Below are 22580 nucleotides of genomic sequence, written 5' to 3' on the forward strand. Positions count from 1 at the left end.
TGACTTTCGAGACCAATTCATTCAATTTTTGGCGGTAAAGTTTTAATGATCAAGCCACCAGTAAAAAGTGTCCATATGTGGATAAATTTTTAAATGTACTGTCGCATTAATTTGAGGATGCTGAATTCAATAAAGCTATTTTTAAACTTATTCGTGCATGAGATCACAAGAAAAATAACCTTAAAGTTAGAGTTTTTCAGATACTGCACTTAGCAATTTATCCACACATGGACACTTTTTACTAGTGGCAGGATTATCAGTTGTTTAAATTTAACTTCCATCAAGGGTCTATGCGACTCCACTACTACTCTTACTTACATATTTAATATTGTTTTTCAAGGAGACTATAAAATAGCTCTACTTTGGTTCTAGGTGAAGGAAACTGCGTTATATTTTGAAATAACTTTTCCTCTACTACTACTCTTACCTACGTATTTAATATTGTTTTTCAAGGAGGCAATAAAATAGCTCTACTTTGGTTCTAGGTGAAGGAAACTGTGTTATATTTTGAAATAACTTTTCCTCTGTTGTCATGATTCAAGATAGTTATTTATTAACATAGTTTCTATCGTTTCCATTACGTCATCAATTTGCAATTACATACAACATACTGACTTTAATAAAGTAATCCTGGACAGTATCCAGGTCCAGTTGGTGGCTGTGCAGGGATTCCTCGTCTCACCATTCTGCAACGATGTTCTTCGAGGCGAGTGGTAGCTTCATTGACATCGGTAACATCTTGAGCTGACCACAATCTTTCAGCAGCTGCACTAGCACGGGGCCAAACACGCTGGTGGATATTGGTGGCATCCACCACTTCCGCCCACATACAAGCCTCTCCTCCCATTACCAGTTTCTTCTGTTCGTCCGTACCATCGAAGTTATAAGGTTCACATTGATAATATTTGATCCAGTCACCACCTGACTGCAAATAATCTAAGTACCAACAGGAAGATAACAAAGTGCGAAAACCTGCTGCAGTGACCTGTAATATAAGTCAGAAGAACTATGAAATACTCAGAGAAATAAACAATTATATATATATATTAAATGGAAGGGGAGAGAAAGCAACCCTACGTGAATAATATTAGAAAGGTTTCTACTTTTTCTACTATATCAATTACTAATGTTATTATGTTAATTGCAGTATCATAATAATCGTTAAGAATTTCTAATCTAACTTTAAGATGGCAATACATAAACCGTACAAAATAACTTCTGGAGTAATATTTTTGACGAGTGTGAACTTAGCAGGACCACTTTTGAAAATTATCAATGTTTGCACACCATATGTTTGTACTGCGTTTGTACCGGTTTGTACCGTAAAAATTTTCGTTTGTACCGGTCTCAAATTCGAAAAAATCGAAAAATAAAGTGGTCCTGCTAAGTTCAGGTGAACTTAGCAGGACCACTGATAAATTTCTACAAATTTGATGATTTTTCTGTACGATTCGTTTGTACTACGTTTGTACCGGATTGTACTGTAAAAATTTTCGTTTGTACCGGTCTCAAATTCGAAAAAATCGAAAACTAAAGTGGTCCTGCTAAGTTCACGTGAACATAGCAGGACCAGAATACAAATTTCTGCAATTCTTAAGATTTCTCTGTTTGAATCGTTTGTTCTACGTTTGTACCGGATTGTACCGTAAAAATTTTCGTTTGTACCGGTCCCAAATTTGAAAAAATCGAAAAATAAAGTGGTCCTGCTAAGTTCACGTAAACTTAGCAGGACCACTGATAAATTTCTACAAATTTGATTATTTTTCTGTACGATTCGTTTGTACTGCGTTTGTACCGGATTGTACCGTAAAAATTTTCGTTTGTACCGGTCCCAAATTCGAAAAAATCGAAAAATAAAGTGGTCTTGCTAAGTTCACGTGAACTTAGCAGGACCACTAATAAATTTCTACAAATTTGATGATTTTTCTGTACGATTCGTTTGTACTGCGTTTGTACCGGATTGTACCGTCAAAATTTTCGTTTGCACCGGTCTCAAATTCGAAAAAATCGAAAAACAAAGTGGTCCTGCTAAGTTCACGTGAACATAGCAGGACCAGAATACAAACTTCTGTAAATCTTAAGATTTCTCTGTTTGAATCGTTTGTTCTACGTTTGTACCGGATTGTACCGTAAAAATTTTCGTTTGTACCGGTCCCAAATTCGAAAAAATCCAAAAATAAAGTGGTCTTCCTAAGTTCATGTGAAATTAGCAGGACCACTGCTAAATTTCTACAAATTTGATGATTTTTCTGTACGATTCGTTTGTACTGCGTTTGTACCGGATTGTACCGTAAAAATGTTCGTTTGTACCGGTCTCAAATTCGAAAAATTCGAAAAATAAAGTGGTCCTGCTAAGTTCACGTGAACATAGCAGGACCAGAATACAAATTTCTGCAATTCTTAAGATTTCTCTGTTTGAATCGTTTGTTCTACGTTTGTACCGGATTGTACCGTCAAAATTTTCGTTTGTACCGGTCCCAAATTCGAAAAAATCGAAAAATAAAGTGGTCCTGCTACGTTCACGTGAACATAGCAGGACCACTGATAAATTTCTACAAATTTGATTATTTTTCTGTACGATTCGTTTGTACTGAGCTTGTACCGGATTGTACCGTAAAAATTTTCATTTGTACCGGTCCCAAATTCGAAAAATCGAAAAATAAAGTAGTCTTGCTAAGTTCACGTGAACTTAGCAGGACCACTAATAAATTTCTACAAATTTGATGATCTTTCTGTACGATTCGTTTGTACTGCGTTTGTACCGGATTCTACCGTAAACATTTTCGTTTGTACCGGTCTCAAATTCGAAAAAATCGAAAAACAAAGTGGTCCTGCTAAGTTCACGTGAACTTAGCAGGACCAGAATACAAATTTCTGCAATTCTTAAGATTTCTCTGTTTGAATCGTTTGTTCTACGTTTGTACCGGATTGTACCTAAAAATTTTCGTTTGTACGGGTCCCAAATTCAAAAAAATCGAAAAATAAAGTGGTCCTGCTAAGTTCACGTGACCACGTGACCACTGATAAATTTCGACAAAGGACCCTGTGTAAGTTCTCGTCAAAAATAAAATTTCTATTTGCCTCGGTTTTTTGCTGTATTCCTATAGATATAAAGGCAACTCCTCAGGTAAAAAATATTTCGACGAAACTGATAACGATTTCAAGAAAGTAGGGCCAAAATACCGCAAATGTTTATAATGGAGTATATGGAAAACTACATGTTATATTCGGATTTTTGTAGGTACCGTCCACAACTCTGAGATCAATGATTTGCACATATGATGTGCATCAGAGTACGGGACAAATAATAGGTAGAAACGAAAGTGGTGTTATGTTTCCTTTGGCTGATACAGGGTGTTGAAATTGGGCACCATTTGGTAGTTTAATAGACTGTATGGGAGAGTATTTGATGGCTGGAAATTGTATTAAGTACCATCGGCGCCTCCGAAATGCAGATCAAGATGATGTGGTGTTTCTCCCGAAGGCAGGGCTGTGACCCGAAGGTCCCTGGGCAAGGTGAACCCACAATGGTGTGCCATTGCCTGCCATGAGATGATGACGTTCGAAGGATGAAACCTACAGTTGAACAAGGGATCCGGACTTCCTCTGTCCCCACCGGGAATCGAAACTGTAATCCCTTGATAACAAGGGGAACAGCTTATCCATTTAGGGACATATGCTGACAAATACAACCATTGTCATATGATGATGTACAGCAGGGTAAGGGACAAATAATAGTTGAAAACTTCAGTGGTATTATGTTCTGTTTGACCGATCCGGACGTTTAAGGTTGTGTGTATGCAAACATTCGCTTCAAATTCGCTATCTGTCTGTTGCGAGGCTGCCTCTATTCTACTAGGGAAGTACAGTAGAAGCGTCATTGTGGAGGTGTTGATTTCTGTAGTAGCTTACTCGCCTTTTCTGACTGCAAGTAGGTGGTGATTGATTCGTGTGTTGTGCCTACATCATTGTGCCTGCAAGAAGTTGCAATTCCTGCATGCTTTTGTCCAGTGACTTTTGTTGTTGTGTTTCTCGCGACATTTATGCGAACTTTGTTGTTGTGTACTATTTAGTGTTATTTTCTGGTAGGTTTCGCCAGTGTGGAAATCTATGATGGAAAAGCCATATTATTCATTTCAAAACAATTCGGTGACGTGTGTGACAAATAGCTTCCGGTGGAAGGACGGATAAACATCGGCAATGTTCCGTGTGAGAACTATGGTTTGGAGGGCAAAGAAAACGCCCGATGTGTGCAAGTAAATTCTTACAAGCGGTTAGTTACATGCGTTGGAGCAAAGGTAAGTCATTCCAGTGCTTCGGTTTGTCAACAGTACTATGTACGACATGCTACATAAAGGCAAGTTCTTATGTGAGAAGTGTGCAGAAACAACCAGAAATGGGTAGTCAGGGATCGGATCTCAACGTTGAAGATACGTCAACTGTGACTGTGCATATAAAGTAAACCTCGCAGAAATTCCTAAAGAACAGTTAGTAGTGTTCACGGAATTGGACAATGAACAGTTGACTGTGCTGTGCAGCTTCTGTGACACATAACAGTAGTATTACAAGCGTTGAAACCAGACTAGGCATGTTGTTAATGAAACTCGGGCATGATCTTTGTAATGACTTTCTGGGAGCAATATTTGGATATCCATGCCACTGAAGTGTGTCAAATGCATTGAAATCAGTCATACCGGCTTTGATGAGGCAGTTTGTACCGTCCGTATTGGGTTCAAAGCATTTATCTCGTTCGTTTCTTCTGAGCAAGGTTCCAGCTTGGGCCAGCAAACTTTATGGGGTAGGGGATATCAAGCTGGTTTTAGTCTTTGACGGAACATACATTTACACCGAAAATTCGACGAACTACACTCTGCAAAGGCATGTGCATAGTGTGCAAAAAGGACGTCCGTTAGTGAAACCCATGATGATCATTACACCCAGCGGGTACATTGTCGACATTGTTGGTCCATTTGTTGTTGTAAATAATGATTCTAGTATTACAAACTCTATGTTCGCCGACACAGCAAATGGTTTAAACCAGCTCTTACAACCAGGGGACTGCGTTTTGGTTGATAGGGGATTCCGAGATTCCATGACGGTGTTGGAGGAGACGGGGATCATTGCGAAAATGCCATGTCTTTTAGAAAAGGGAAAGAAGCAGCATGACTGCCTGGCTGCAAAATAAACCCCTATTGTCACAAAGGACAGGTGATGTGTAGAAGCGAAAAATCGCCATCACAAAATTAAGTACAAAATGTTTAGGGATAGGGTTCCAATTGCGGCTCTTCCCGACTTACGCGAGTATTTACTCATTCCAGGGTGCCTTAGAGAATCAGTTTGCGCTTCCATTGACCAACGATGCACCAGAAAAGTCTGACGAAAGTATTAAAATCTTATCACGTTCTCGTTTAATAAACGAACTACAAAAGAAACTACAGACATCCGGTGATATTCACAAACGCTCAGCAAAGATTTGGGAACAGTGTGACGGATCGTCAATTACTGATATCCCTCGATTGACAGAAGAAGACACATTCAAAATCACGCTTGGAATTTATCAAATCCAAAATGCTCACGCATATGCAGCAGAGCACATGAAATCTGATGGTAGTTTTTCACTGTTCCATTTGCATATCACTCCACACATCCTGAGGTTTAAAATTCAATCTCGACATGTACAGAGTTTTCAGTACACACTTTTCATTGAATATGATCCAGAAAAATCAGGAGCCGACGCTATTCTTGTATGGTACTGCAAATGCCCAAGTGGAGCTCGTGTTCTCGGATGTTGCTCCCATGTGGCTTCCGTTCTTTGGTATCTTAGTGTTGCTCGTTATGAAACTATTCATTTTCCAGCTTCGCACCTAAGTGGTATTTTTCTCGACACTAAGGACATACACGGTAATGAAGATCCAGGCATGACTTAACTTTGGTTATAAGGAGATCTGCTGCACATTTTGACCACTAATCGTGGTGTTGTCATTCACATCTACTGACAATATTGTCCATTCCCATAGAATCTAACACTTGGTTATCTTTATGTTTAAGATGCCTTATTTCTTTGTCTGTTTATGTGTGTGTAGGTGTGTGTGTGTATGCGTGTATGAAACAGACCTAAACACTTTCTTTTCTGCCTATTTCGTAATATTAAATATCATAATATGACAATGATCTTATTTGTAAGATTGTGTCCCCGGTGGATGAATGGATAAGCTCTTCGCCTTGTAATCAAGGGATTACAGTTTCGATTCCCGGTGGGAACAGAGGAAGTCCGGATCCCTTGTTCAACTGTAGGTTTCATCCTTCGGACGTCATCATCTCATGGCAGGCAATGGCACACCATTGTGGGTTCACCTTGCCCAGGGACCTTCGGGTCATAGCCCTGCCTTCGGGAGAAACACCACATCATCTTGATCTGCATTGCGGAGGCGCCGATGGTACTTAATACAATTTCCAGCCACCAAATACTCTCCCATACAGTCTATTGAACTACCAAATGGTGCCCAATTTCAACACCCTGTATCAGCCAAAGGAAACATAACACCACTTTCGTTTCTACCTATTATTTGTCCCGTACTCTGATGCACATCATATGTGCAAATCATTGATCTCAGAGTTGTGGACGATACCTACAAAAATCCGAATATAACATGTAGTTTTCCATATACTCCATTATAAACATTTGCGGTATTTTGGCCCTACTTTCTTGAAATCGTTATCAGTTTCGTCGAAATATTTTTTTAGTTGCCTTTATATCTATAGGAATACAGCAAAAAACCGAGGCAAATAGAAATTTTATTTTTGACGAGAACTTACACAGGGTCCTTTGATGATTTTTCTGTACGATTCGTTTGTACTGCGTTTGTACCGGATTCTACCGTCAACATTTTCGTTTGCACCGGTCTCAAATTCGAAAAAATCGAAAAACAAAGTGGTCCTGCTAAGTTCACGTGAACATAGCAGGACCAGAATACAAACTTCTGTAAATCTTAAGATTTCTCTGTTTGAATCGTTTGTTCTACGTTTGTACCGGATTGTACCGTAAAAATTTTCGTTTGTACCGGTCCCAAATTCGAAAAAATCGAAAAATAAAGTGGTCTTCCTAAGTTCATGTGAACTTAGCAGGACCACTGATAAATTTCTACAAATTTGATGATTTTTCTGTACGATTCGTTTGTACTGCGTTTGTACCGGATTGTACCGTAAAAATTTTCGTTTGTACCGGTCTCAAATTCGAAAAATTCGAAAAACAAAGTGGTCCTGCTAATTTCACGTGAACATAGCAGGACCAGAATACAAATTTCTTCAATTCTTAAGATTTCTCTGTTTGAATCGTTTGTTCTACGTTTGTACCGGATTGTACCGTCAAAATTTTCGTTTGTACCGGTCCCAAATTCGAAAAAATCGAAAAATAAAGTGGTCCTGCTACGTTGACGTGAACATAGCAGGACCACTGATAAATTTCTACAAATTTGATGATTTTTCTGTACGATTCGTTTGTACTGCTTTTGTACCGGATTGTACCGTCAAAATTTTCGTTTGTACCGGTCTCAAATTCGAAAAAATCGAAAAACAAAGTGGTCCTGCTAAGTTCACGTGAACATAGCAGGACCAGAATACACATTTCTGCAAATCTTAAGATTTGTCTGTTTGAATCGTTTGTTCTACGTTTTTACCGGATTGTACCGTATAAATTTTCGTTTGTACCGGTCTCAAATTCGAAAAAATCGAAAAATAAAGTGCTCCTGCTTAGTTCACGTGAACTTAGCAGGACCACTGATAAATTTCTACAAATTTGATGATTTTTCTGTACGATTCGTTTGTACTGCGTTTGTACCGGATTGTACCATAAAAATTTTCGTTTGTACCGGTCTCAAATTCGACAAAATCGAAAAATTAATGATCCTTCTAAATTCACGTGAACACTGATAAATTTCTACGAATTTGAAGATTTTCCTTAACAAATCGTTGGTACTGAGTTTGTACCGGATTGTACCTTAAAAATTTTCATTTGTTCCGGTCTGAAATTCGAAAAAATCGAAAAACAATGTGGTCCTGCTACGTTCACGTAAACGTATCAGGAAAAGAATACAAATTTCTAGAAATCTGAGGATTTTTTCTTAACAAATCGTTTGGAGTGCGTTTGTACCGAATTGTACCGTAAAAAGTTTCGTTTGTATCGGCGTGAAATTCAAAAACTCAGAAAGGAAAGTGTTCTGCTAAAACAAAATGAGACATTCGTGTAATAGTTTTTGAAACAATTTTTATTATATTCTATTGCATTATCTGTTGCTAAAACGCTAGGTATCAAACTATGGTACGAATTTAAAGATTAATTAATAATGTGTCGCTCGCGATTGAGCCGAATCTTTTGACTACTTTTTTGGATGAGTGAGTTTGTCGTCTCTGACTAGGAATGATCGACTGTACTTTATGAGTCGTGTTTCTTCGTGATTCGTGTATTTTCAGGAGTCGTAGTTTCTAAGGAGACGTGGTTCTTCTAGGGTTATGGTCTTTGGCAGTTAGGTTTCTTTAGGAGTACGGGTTTTGAGGAAGACACGGTAGTTTGGGATTGACAATATTTGTAGCATATAAATCTTGTACAGTCAGTAACAATATTAAGTATAGATTGGAGCTTTTTTTCTTTATACTGGTCCCTCCAAACTATACCTTAAATTTTTCTAACTGAATGTTGCTAATTCGCGAATCGCCTCTTGCTTCTCGATCTTCGTGGTCCAATCAGTTGCTTTTTTTTTTTTTTTTTGGAAAGGTGGTTTCAATGATTCGTGTACCTTCTCAGCAGTGTAGGCAGATTGGGCTACAAGAAGCGGATTGGGCAATTTTTGATCCAAAAGTTCCTACCAAAATTTCAAATTGGGCGACCCATTACGTTCTCGGCTACTTGCAATTATCTGCCAGTTTAACTCAAAAAAATACTCTACTTTCTTATTTTTATATTTGGAATCACAAATTTATATATACAATAAAAATTTTGTTTGTTTAGTATCCTATTCACAATGAACAATAGTTTTACTAAAACTGAAACGTTTGATACTAGCTCAATTCCTGTTTTAGTAGATTTTAACCTCAAGATCTTACAAGACCAGTGTTTTGTTGACTTTGGGCTGTAGAAGTATCACTGACCGTGTTTCTGTCTCAGTTAATGCTCAACCTAATCCCCAACCTCACGTGAACTTAGCAGGATCACTTTATTTTTCGATTTCTTCGAATTTGAGACCGGTACAAACGAAAATTTTTACGGTACAATCCGGTACAAAAGCAGTACAAACGAATCGTACAGAAAAATCATCAAATTTGTAAAAATTTATCAGTGGTCCTGCTAAGTTCACGTGAACTTAGCAAGACCACTTTATTTTTCGATTTTTTCGAATTTGGGACTGGTACAAACGAAACTTTTTACGGTACAATCCGCTACAAACATAGAACAAACGATTCAAACAGAGAAATCTTAAGAATTGCAGAAATTTGTATTCTGGTCCTGCTATGTTCACGTGAACTTAGCAGGAGCACTTTATTTTTCAATTCTTTCGAATTTGAGACCGGTACAAACGAAAATTTTTACGGTACAATCCGGTACAAACGCAGTACAAACGAATCGTACAGAAAAATCATCAAATTTGTAGAAATTTATCAGTGGTCCTGCTAAGTTCACGTGAACTTAGCAGGACCACTTTATTTTTCGATTTTTTCGAATTTGACACCGGTACAAACGAAAATTTTTACGGTATAATCCGGTACAAACGCAGTACAAACGAATCGTACAGAAAAATCATCAAATTTGTCGAAATTTATCAGTGGTCCTGCTAAGTTCACGTGAACTTAGCAGAACCACTTTATTTTTCGATTTTTTCGAATTTGGGACCGGTACAAACGAAAATTTTTACGGTACAATCCGGTACAAACGTAGAACAAACGATTCAAACAGAGAAATCTTAAGAATTGCAGAAATTTGTATTCTGGTCCTGCTCTGTTCACGTGAACTTAGCAGGACCACTTTATTTTTCAATTTTTTCGAATTTGAGACCGGTACAAACGAAAATTTTTACGGTACAATCCGGTACAAACGCAGTACAAACGAATCGTACAGAAAAATCATCAAATTTGTAGAAATTTATCAGTGGTCCTGCTAAGTTTACGTGAACTTAACAAGACCACTTTATTTTTCGATTTTTTCGAATTTGGGACCGGTACAAACGAAAATTTTTACGGTACAAACGCAGTACAAACGAATCGTACAGAAAAATCATCAAATTTGTAGAAATTTATCAGTGGTCCTGCTAAGTTCACGTGAACTTAACAAGACCACTTTATTTTTCGATTTTTTCGAATTTGGGACCGGTACAAACGAAAATTTTTACGGTACAAACCGGTACAAACGCAGTACAAACGTATGGTGTGCAAACATTTATAATTTTCAAAAGTGGTCCTGCTAAGTTCACACTCGTATATTTTTGGACGAACTATCGATTATGGAGCGTACGAGTATGTCTCCTTCAAAGGATAATTACTGAGATACATTTCAATTTATGTTGTTAAAACTAAAAATATATGAAGATTTTTAAAAATATCATCATGATTAATGATATTGAAGGTTTTGTAGTGATTTTAATATAGGCAGATCATCTATGTTTAAAGTCAATTAGCTACATAGCTACAGACCATAAACATAAAAGTAGAGAAACATGAAACATTTCCTTTCCATTTCTTTTTCTTAATGGCAACTTTTGCTAAGATTGCGAGATATAAAGGTCGAAATATCATTATAAAGTAAGAGAAAATATTTTAAACAAATTATAAACTTTCGGTTAAATTTGGCATAAAATAAATACTACAAATTTCAGTCGTACTGATTGTCATGTGAATACGAAAATAATATATTGACTTACTTTGGAGAAATCATTTTGCTTGATTTTAAAGCCAACTTACATTTGCCAATTCAGTGTCTTGTGGACCTTTCCATATATGGACTACAGTATCTTCTTGCAACACAACATTGTTGTCAAATACTTCTTGCCACACCACGTAACTAGAATTAAGTCCACTAACAATCTGCAATAAATTCTCGATGTAGTAATCTTCCAATTGTGCGAGATCTGTCATGTTCCTTTCTTCCATGAAAGCGTTGATATCAGGATTACTAGACCTGTAGAAGGAAAACATAAATTTGGTTTTCCATTACGAAGGTGGTTTTGATAAGCAGCTAAAAAATGACATAAATAATGCTGAGAAACTGCCAATGAAAAATGCAAACTCAGTTGCATCAACAAGGTGTTTTGCTTCAAAACTATCACACTAGATTATGGTCATAAATCTATTCGACGGTGCAATGCTGGTTAGTCCACGGCAAGTTTGGAATCACTAGAAAACATTAAAATTTCTGATAGTTTTCTTAGCTGAAAGAGACCAAAACACTTCAAAAATAAAAGTAGGATTTGACTAGAAATACGAGAAGAGAGCAACACAATAGAGATAGAGAGAAAAAGAAATATTTGACAAGTGTCTGAGTTCGAATGAAGTCCCTTGACAAATGAGACTGCATATCCTGTCGCGCCGCGCGATGCCGACGATCCCTGTAAAATAAGTCAACAGTAACAAACAGTTTGGTAGTTACAAATTTTCTTATAGCTGAAGAAAATATACTGCGCAATATACTATGGTAATAGTATAGTATATTGTATAGTGTAGTATACTCACTGACAGCCTGACCGTAATACTAAATTGTAGCCTGGCTAAGTGTTGAAGGCACTTGCCAACGTGTTGCTAGTAGAATAATGAATACAGTGTAAACTTTACGAGGGATAATTTAATCGTGGCTCTAAGAAATGAAAAACGTATTAATTATCATAATTCAAATCAACAAACCAATTCATAAAGCATTCCTAACATTATAAGGCAAATATTATATTATCCACAAATAAACAAAACGAATAACATGGATTATGTCAGTGTAGGATATATACACAGGGAAAAATACCCGGTTTTTACACCAACTTTCTTAAGAATAAAACATTAACGCAACTTTTAGAAAAAAGAAATAAGAAAAGAGTTTGATGGATCATCTACAATTTACTAATTTTGTATATCGATTTTTAAAAAATCAGGAAATATTAAGTAATACGCATAGGTATAACTAATGCAGAGAAAAAGGGTAAACAACTTGCGTTGATATTTGTTTATCCTCCTTACGGATATGGCATCAAATGATGCCACATATTTATCGGGAAAATACTCCGAACATTTTTTCACGAAGAAGAGTGCGAACTGAAAGTAAGTGAAAAGAAGAGCTTCAAAATATTATTTTTACTTACAGTACCTTTAATTTGCACTGTTCTTCGTTAAAAAATCGGATTATTTTCCCGATAAATATGTGGCATCATTTGATGCCATATCCGTGAAGAGGTTATAATGTATGACTGAACACACACTATGACAAATTAGGCAGAATTGTGCCTCCTTGCATTTGGCTTTCTATATACAGGTACATACATACTACAATAAGATTAAATGCAAGGAAAATACGGGTTCGAACTAACGATCCGAGGCTAGCTTCGTTTATACATATTATTCATGGCATCCAACCAAGTTCTCGGTATTAAATACAGGTACAATTATTAAGCAAATCGCAAATAACCACATACGCATCCACACTAAATTTCACACGCACAAGCATCGACTATCTACACAAACACTCGCACACAGGAAACAAGTTTTCAGGAATATTAAAGAAAAGATTTAATTATATTTCTTTACAAACCATCAACGTTTATAAAAGTTATGAAATTGAATCGAAGGTGGCAATGGATGGGAAAAGTGTAAGTCGTTATAAAATCATACATTAAACCGTACCAAAACTAATTCGTAAGAGCAATTTACTCCAAATCACCATGAAGGTATTACTTTGCTCATCTTTAGTCTGCGAGGCAGATTAGCAATTTGTGAAGAAAATTTCTATATGAGCAATAGTTTGACATTGTATTCTCCTGTGGGCAAGTACAATGGTGGGAAACCATAATGACTGCTGATGACGTTCATTATTAGAATTGAATGGAGATGTCAGCAGTAAGGCTATTTTTGTTCTACGTCACGATATACACGACAACTCACGCACTGCCTTCTTAAGTCGACATCAAAGTCCAACAGATTTGGAAAATTCTAGGTAAAGATTGTTCAAGGTAGAAAAGAGAGGATCTCTCGAAAGAAGAGGGGACAATGTCCCTCTGAATTCACGAAACAGATGCATTTTAATAAATTGTATACTAATATGTACTATAGTAATATACCAATATACTAAACAATTTGCTGATTGTAAATAGCGAAGGAACTGTTTTTATAAAACCTTACAATTAATAAAAATTGAAAGACAAATATTTTGCCTTATATTTATGATTTTTTTCAGGCATTTGAAATCAGTGGACTACTCCTTTCTGCCATGATATCTTGCATGTGGCGAAACAAGGTGGCCAGAATTTATTTCTATCAATCATCTACCAATCAATTATTGAAAAACGGACTTTTACTCCATGTTTCTAAGATACATATCACTACAAAAACATTTTAAATAGAACGAAAAAATGATAAGAGAACAAAATGTAAACGCATATCTGGCTAAGAATTATCATTCCTTACTTTCGTACTTATATTACCTTCTGACAATAAAATATAATTTCATCGAGATTTTTTTTTTCATAATTGCCTACTATCCTACTTAACGGAAATACAGCTTAGTTAAACATTCTTTCCAACGACATAGTGTGAAATACGTACCAGCAACCGAAACTGACTTCATCGCCTCCTAAATGAATGTATTGATCAGGAAACAGATCAACAGCTTCTTGGAAGAATGTTGTCAAAAATTCATAAGTGGAGTTCTTGGAGGGATCAATTGGCCCAAAAGTTCCAGTTGGTTCTCCTTGGTTGTAGCATGGAGTTAGCAGATTTTCAATGCCTTCTCCCCAAGATCTTGTGTGGCCTAAGAAGAATCCATTAAAATATTTAGTTTTAGGTTTAAAAGCAGTTACTCGCCACTCAGTCTGATCGCTTTAAGTATTAATCCCAAGTATGACAGTCAAACCGATAACGGTCTCTCTTTTGACGGAGATAAAATATATATTTTTCCATGAGTATAAATCAAATCCAAAATCCAGAATATGTTTGCCCTTTGTTTACCTTATTTGAAACAAACAGAATATTTTAATATAATAAAATATTTAAAAAAAAAACAGAAAATTAAATACAATAATACCAACAAAACAAGTTTGTAAATTATGACTTGATTCCTGTTTTCAAACCGTATTACGAAAACAATATTCCATAAATATATGAGCAGGTGCATTGTATGTGTTGTATCTAGTGTGCTTTCCAGATAAATGTTCATCCTGGTGTATATATATACTTCTATAAACTATTATCATATCACAATCACGATATTCTTTTTAATTGAATATATATAATAATAATTTCAAGTAAACATAATTTTCTCAACCCTCCTACACATGAAAAATGTCTCCTCCACAAATTTAACCGTTACTAATAGGTTTAGGCGAAAAACAGTGAATCAAGCGTGCTGTGTGTTTGTGTAGTAAGTCAAGACAAGAAGATAATCGCAATCACCATGACATAACAAGTACGTGGTTAATGTAGAAACAAGCATACTGCAGTAGAACACAAGAGCTTTCAATAAAGGCTTCATATGAGTGAAGAATATATACTTTAATTGCCTTCCTATTGAGAGAAAGGCGTATACACTTCCGAAAGAAAAACGAAGATGCTAGTTTTCGAGTATAGCTATAATTAAAAAGTAGCTGCGATAATATGAACAGCAATTCCTCGAATTTATTTTCTTCGGGTCTGTCTTCCAACAAATAAGGCATAGTAAGAAAGTAACATTGAATACTACCACATATCATACTAAAACTACTTAATTAATTTTTTAAAAAACAAATATATCTTTTTCAATCATCAATTTTGCATCCAAGACACCATAGATGACATCATAGATGACAGATCACAGATGACATTCTTGGTTCCTTGAAGGCAAATGTCTTGTTCTCTCATTAGTGGCAAGAATGAATTTTATAACTCAACTCTTCCATGTCTTGCAAATAGGGCTGTAGTCGAGGGTACACGGCAGTACACGCCGTATACCTTTTGCTTAATTTTAGTCACTAGAGTGTACCTTCTGCTTCAAAGCGTATATTACTACGCTTTTACTTTTGTTTCCTTTATATTATTTCTTTATTTAATCAGGCCATGACGAGTGTTATTTAATTATTAAGAATTTTCATGTGATAAGTGTGGAGCAGTGTTTCTTCCAGGCATGTTTTTGGGGGGCACTGCTTCCCCCCCCCCCGGAGATCCGAGAGTGTCCCCCGGAGGAGACCAAAATAATACGTCTATAATATAATAGTAAATAGAATAGTACCGGCAGTGCCCTCCGGAATACTGAGTGTGTCCCCAAGGAACATTTTTTCTGAAAGAACGACTGGTGTGGAGTATGTTCGAGTTAAGAGATGTGAATAGCTCCAGTAGAAGAATTTATTATTCTGGAGAAAGTTAATAGTAGGTGTTCAATATTTCAATGTTTCGTGTTGTTGTTAATGATTTTTACGGTATTTCTTTAAAAAATTGTTCTAGTGACAAGTGTGAAAACAATTAAAAATTGCACTTTCGAGTTTTATTGATTAAACGGCACAAATAGTTTCCGGAGAAGACTTTATCAGGGTTAGTTTTACGTCTTATATTTTATCGAAGGTGTGCATTGTTACTGTCTTACTAGCTACTGTTATTTGGATGTTATTATGCAGGAAAGAGCCAAACAGAAAATTGGTAGTTTTAGGATGAGGGAATAGATTGGTGCAAAATGGCGCATTTTTGTTCTAAGAGGATATCCAAGCATTTTGAAGGTCAATGGCTGTGATATTCTTACTTCTGCCGCGATATTTTCTGTTCCTTCTCGGAGTGAGTTGGTTCCTTCTCCATACTTACATCCATTTATGTTGTTAATGGTGTGGGTTAAATAAGGAGTGGCTTCAAGAAAATTGTATGAAATTCTTGTAGACGATAAAACAGTAATGTACACGTTATATTTTAGTTGAATTAATTAACATACATTGTACATTGTTCATTAAAAACTACCTTCTATGTCTTTTATGACAATCATAGATGATCACAAAACAGCGTATACCCTATGAAAATTTTAGGACTACAGCACTGCTTGCAAATTATACTATTTTAATGTCACTTGATGTGAGTATAATATACTGAAATGCTTTCTTAAAATGTGCTCATTCTTACGATATTCGTAAAATTATGCGTAACGTAAATTTAGCTTCCAAAACATACATCAGAGATACTGTAGCCGCAGGATCTCCAAAATGCAAACAATGAATAATCAGGTGCAAGAAAATAATACATCAGATGTTACATTTGCCGACAAATATCAGTAAACTGCTTCTAATAATAAATCACATTGGTTGTTGTTGACATTATTAAAACACTAATACGTACCTTCTTGTGTCATGTACAGAATCCATTAAAGCTTTAATTCAAATATGTCAAGAAGAAGAAAATCTGCTCAATTGGTATAAAGAGTGCAGTTTAAGGGGAAGCACATTGAAGTAAAGAAATTGAATATCATTTCGGAGATTTGTTGAAGGAATGAAACGGAATGAGTTCACTTTGCAACAGTGATAGAAGAAATATCAAGGGAAAGACGTTCATACATAAAGAACTGGCTCTAGACAGCCAAAAGGATCAATTGCTGCTGAATGCTAAGGAGGATATATAACTCCACCCATTTCAACTCTGAATACAGAAAGAACTACTACGTTAATAATTAATACTTTTCTGACTAGAGTATATATTTATTTATTTCAATTAAAATAAGGCGTAACATTAAAATAACTTAATGTTACCTTTATCAGACATTACTTGGAAGAAATAACTACATAACATTAAATTATTATTGTTTCATCTCAAAAAGAGGATAAATAAATGTAAGAACATGAAAAGAAAAGAGATATCAAACGAGCAGCAGATAGTATTTTTAAAGCAGTATCTAGATGAGAACACAACACCCAAAGATTAATGGTGAAAAAGAAAGAAGTGAAATGTGAAACGTTGAAATATACAAAGTCGATTAGAAAACTAGAAAAAAAGTAGTGTGCGATGTGATAAGAAAAAGGTCTGGGGAGATTGAAACGAGTAGAAAACTCACAAAAAGAATATTTTCTGAAATTGTAGACAGAATGTTAGTGTTCTTCAGATATAAGTGAAGATAGAGAAATGGGAAAATACTTTTATAGAAAAGGAGATATTAAGATTAAAGAAGAAAGGAGAAAGATTGGAATGGGAGAAAGGAAATAAAACTGAAGGAGGGTAGAAAAGAGTGGTAGTGATAGGAAAAGTGGAGCTGACAGAAGAAGAAAAAAGTTTCTGGGCTTAGGACAAAAATTTAAAATGAAAGAAGATAAAGTAGATATTAAAGAATTAGTTTATTCAATAGAAGCAATTTTGGATATGAAAGATGAAGAGGAGAGAGAGAGAGAATAAGAAGGTGAGCGGTGGCAATAGTTAAAGAAACTGCTTATGGAAGAAAGGGAAACTTTAAGAAACAAGAAAAAGGCTTAAAGAGACTGAAGAAAAGAAAAGATATTGTTATCGAACAAACGAACAAAGAATGGGCAGTGGTAGTAATGAAGAAAAAGTGGTACGAAAGAAAATTAGATGATAAATGTGACGAGACTTATGAAGTTATAGGAGAAAAGAAGATGAAAGATGAGGTACTACAGAAAGTGATGAAAGGAAATAGACAAGGATTTAAGAAGTGGGTGAAACAAGAAAGCAAGATTCCTAGAATGAAAGGTTTTCCAAAGATAAATAAAGAGAAGATTAAGTTAAGGTCAGCATTGGATTGCAGGGGCAACTGCCTAGAGCCACTGAAAGAAGAATTAAGAAAAATAGAAGAAGAGACACAGATGGGACAAGGAAGTCAGAGAGTGAAGAATACAGAAAATATGAAACAGATATTAGAATGAATAGGGAATGAAAGAGGGAGAAAACAATTATATTTAGTATAGATATTAAAGCAATGTTTCCCAGCATTAAGAGAAATTATGTAGTAAATGTCTTAGAAGAAGAAGTGAAAGAAAGGAAGATAAGAAAATGAAAGAAAGAATATTAAAGCCTTAAAAATGTCGTGAGATAATAGTTTTTGTACAATAGGAAACAATATGATAAAAATAAAAGGAGGATTAAGTATAGGTTCAAGATTAAGTCCAGTGCTATCTGGACAGTAATGAATAGATGAAAACAGAAGGTGAGAAAAACCTAATAATGTATTGCACATATGTGGATGACTGTTCAGGAATATGGAAATGAACAAGGAGACAACTAGAAAAGTTTGTAAGAAGCGTTGAAGATGAAGAGAAAGGGATAAGCCGGAAAGAGAATTGGAAAAGAACATTATGATAAATTATTTGGACATTACAATAGATTGATTACAAGATGGTCTAACAAAGAATGTGTGGCAGGGATTTACTGTCATAAAACAAGTAATGTGGATTATAGCCCAAAAAGAAACTTCATAAGAAATGTAGAGAAGAGTATAGAAGAAATAGATAGTGAAGAAGAAAGAAAGAAAGAAGACAGAAGTTTCATAGTCTACGAGAGAAGAGTGGGTACAATAAAAAGGAGATAAAGAAAAGCAGAATAGATGAGAAAAGATTTAATTTGATTTCATTTTGAGTTCAAAATCCCTTTCAGCAACGAGGCTATGTGAGACGGGACCTACTGATTAACGTGGAATCCGAACCATGAGCTCCCGCAGATGAAAAAGGAGGATGGGAAGGAGAAAAGACAAAAAGGAAGAGGAGGAGAGAAAGTGGCACTTGATAACGAGCATTGGAGAAAAGGCAGAGATACTAAAGAACTTATTAAGAAGGAGCGGTGTGAAGACATACAGAAAAGGAAAACGGAGAGTTCTGGAGGTGGTTAAGGAAATGAGAAATAAGAGGGAAGACTTAAATGAAGAAGAAGAAGAAGGAAAAGTATATGAAGTGGAGTGTGAAAATTGTAATATGATATACATTGGAAAAAAGGTAGTAAGCTTAAGGAAAGAGTAAAACACATAGGAGACGATGTGAGGCTTAAAACAGAGAAAATAACGTTATATACTAAAAATGTTAAAGAAACGGAGCATGATATAGACTGGGAAGGGGTACAAGGTCTAGAAAAAGATAACAGAACAATAATAAGAAAATGGAAAGAAACACAGAGGATTTAGAAAGAAAGAAATGAAAGATTAATGAACTAGACAAATGAACTTCTAATACAAGAATTATGGAATAGATTGTTAGAACGAATTGAAATAAAATATTTCAGTTTTACGGCCCACGAATATGCTGGCTAGGCTAAAGAAGACGATGATGACGAGAAATGAATGAAATGGTGGAATGAATAAAGGAGAGGAAATGGGAGAACCCGAGAAAACCCACGAACCGGTATTTGTCCATCACAAAGAAAGCTTGGTGCGATCTGGGATCGAACCAGGTACCCAACGCACCAGAGGTGAAGAAAATGAAATGAAGGATAAAAGTTAGGGATATGACAAACTATTAAGAGAAGCAATAGGAATAAAATTATATGATAAAACATCGAATAGAAAAAAAATTAAAATTAACTGATGTTTGGAATAATTTATCAAAATAATAATAAAAGGAAAAGTGGAAATAATAGTGATTCAGAAAAGAGTTATATTAAAAATTTAAAATGGAATAGTGCTTTATAACAATGCCTGATTTTCTCATATTAAAAAATATTCTAACACGTAATAATTAGAATTATAAAACAATAATAATTTAATGTTATGAAGATATCTCTTTCAAGTAACGTCTGATGAAGATAAGTAAAACAATATCAATAGCAAAGCACATTAGAACAAATGCCGTACCAGAAACATAGTCTTGGAATCAGGATTCGTTGACGTGTCCATTTGTCATGATTGACATTAATCCTTCGTCATCATCAGAACCAGCTACGATTGTAATAAAAATACTGTACATAGTATTAATACTGTTAATGATATGAATACATACAAATTACATTGCACACAAATACATACAATGGATAATAAGTGCAGACATAAATGTAAAATCGAGAATAGTCGAAGAAAGAATTGGAAGAAAACAAAATCTCTTGAGCAGTAATACAGTATATATACTGGTTGGCTGAATCATAGACTGTAGAAAAACAAAAGACTTCGAAAAAGAAGGAAAACCTTCGCTATATGGTGCTACAGAAGAATGTTTAAAATCAGTTGGGTAAATGAGGATCGAATGAGAGAATGTTAGAAACAGAAGGAGAGAAAAAGAAAATACTAAAAACTATTTGAAAGAAAATAGATGAGACATATGGATGTATTATGTTATCAGGTATGGAAAAATGTCCGAAGGAAAATACCTAAAATAAGGCCACGATTGAAATACATGGACCAAAGAATAGAAGATATGGGAAATAAAAATTCAAGGAAACGCAAAATTTGCCTCAATATGCGAGAAAATGGGAAGCTGTCGGGATTGCTTGCTGACCTAAGAAGTAGACAGTTTACATGTAGGTGAAACTACATTTTCTGTTTAATTCATACATTTACTATGAAACGTAAGTGCAAGTAACTTCTAGAACATTGATATCTAAGAATCTAGTATATATTCTTTTAACCATTATGATGCGGTTATAGTTTTATAAAAATAACAAGTATACCTAACTTAATGTATTTAACAATTTATAATGATTAAAATTTAATTACGAAACATTAAAATTATTTTCTGATAATCAACACCTGAAGAACTGGGTAATTTCTTGATAAGAATCATTCTGCAGAACACGAATAGAATTACTTTATTCTGTATAATAGCCCTGTAACTAGTGCGCTTGCTTGTGATGTGTGTGTTCTTCATATCCTGGTTAACAATATAGGACCTCGGTCGGAAATCCAAATAGTAGCTCGGATCCCGTTGTAGTTATAGGTTTTGTTCTTTAGACCTCCGTGTTATATGGAATGTAGAGAAAATGTTACGTACCTGGAGTATCGAATTCAACAATCACACGAATTCCTCTTTGACGTGCGTATTCAATTACTTCTCGGATATTGTCTCGAGTATACACGTAGAATGGATATTCATACGAGCCCTTCTTGCTGAAAAACAAATACTGTTTTTTACATATTTTTATAATAAATTAGCTTCTGTTTGAAACGTATAAGTCATTTCTAATCTTTATTTAAAAGTAAAATATATTGTTGTCGCACTAACAGAAGTCACAAAATTCAAAATATTAGTGTTTAGACATAGTTGTTCCAAAGTTAAAAAACCGTTGCTAGAATCGGTTTAGCAATATTAATTAGTGCCATTATACTTCACAAAAGAAATAAAAATCTCTGAACAAAGCAACTTTTAATTAAAAATAATAATTGTGTAACAGTTTTGCTAACTAACTAAATATCTTGGCTTCATCGTGTAGTGTGTGATGAAACCAAAACGTTTAGTTAGTTGACAAAACTGTTACACAATTATTATTTTTAATTAAAACGCTTAGTTCAGAGATTTTTATTTCTTTTGTGAAATTACTAAAGTAAAACAAAGCTAACATGAACCAAATAGTTATTCCTAATATACGTTTTACGTTCTGTTTACTCTTGTTATGTTCTTACTCTTGCACACAATTTCATTGTTCTTCGCTGTTCAGTTTTCTGTATAAACTTAAAGAAAATCAGATTAAGGGAATGAGTGACTTCTACTAGAACGACGACAATATAATTGTTTCGTTTATCAATCAAGTAACTCGATGATAATGTATTAATACAAAATTGGGGGTTCATATATTCAAGGATTATTCGACATGAATAATGTTCAAGGACTATCATGTAGTAGGTAGTTAAAGTAATTTGGCGATCATAAAGTAGTTAATGACATATGAACTATTTTATTGAAGTTCAATATCATTATGTAATTGCTACAATAAACTTCATTACTATGTAATCTACAATAAACTTCATTGTACTCTTCATTTCTCTCAGCGACAAATTTGTGCTGAGTCTGGTATGGATATCAGTTACTACAATTTGGATTTTGTGTTATTTTATTTTTTATTGCATATTGAACACCTGATTTGTTTGCCTGCTATTTATTTATTGTATATCGAACATAACAGGATGCACCTATTGGAGGACATCGTACGAACAGCTCTTTTGGAATTTCTTAGGCAATTATTTTTTCCTTCCAGTGAAGAGTCATATATATATATATATATATATATATATATATATACCATGAAACATGAAAGTGACAAGAAAATACTCAAGTATATTTAAGATGCATATCCACTGTTTCTGCACTTGGATGATTTTAATGAAGTATTTATTAGCATCAATTACCCGTTTCGCTGGATTTGAATAAGAAAAAATAGTAATATGTTCCGTTAGTCAGTCACTTTTTAGTATTACTGAAGCGCTCTCTGATAGACGATGTTTTTTTTTTTTTTTTTTTTGTCTTAAAAATTAAATA

The 22580-nt window shown here is 34.9% G+C and overlaps 1 protein-coding gene across 1 annotated transcript in view; it reads right to left on the minus strand.

Annotated features, from left to right (window-relative positions):
• Positions 1-527: 527 nt before the first annotated feature.
• The window catches only part of LOC145678466 (beta-hexosaminidase subunit beta-like), a 50730-nt gene continuing 28677 nt past the window's right edge, over positions 528-22580 (minus strand). Inside the window, exons 5-8 of the mRNA XM_081748632.1 lie at positions 21099-21214; positions 13786-13990; positions 10948-11164; positions 528-985 (exon numbers count right to left, since the gene is read on the minus strand). Of these exons, the coding sequence (XP_081604758.1) occupies positions 617-985; positions 10948-11164; positions 13786-13990; positions 21099-21214 (907 nt within the window). The 3' untranslated portion in view covers positions 528-616. The remainder of the gene's footprint in view (positions 986-10947; positions 11165-13785; positions 13991-21098; positions 21215-22580) is intronic.

This window comes from Thermobia domestica, chromosome 2 (genome assembly GCF_964235325.1).
Source record: "Thermobia domestica chromosome 2, izTheDome1.hap1.1, whole genome shotgun sequence".
NCBI lineage: Eukaryota > Metazoa > Arthropoda > Insecta > Zygentoma > Lepismatidae > Thermobia > Thermobia domestica.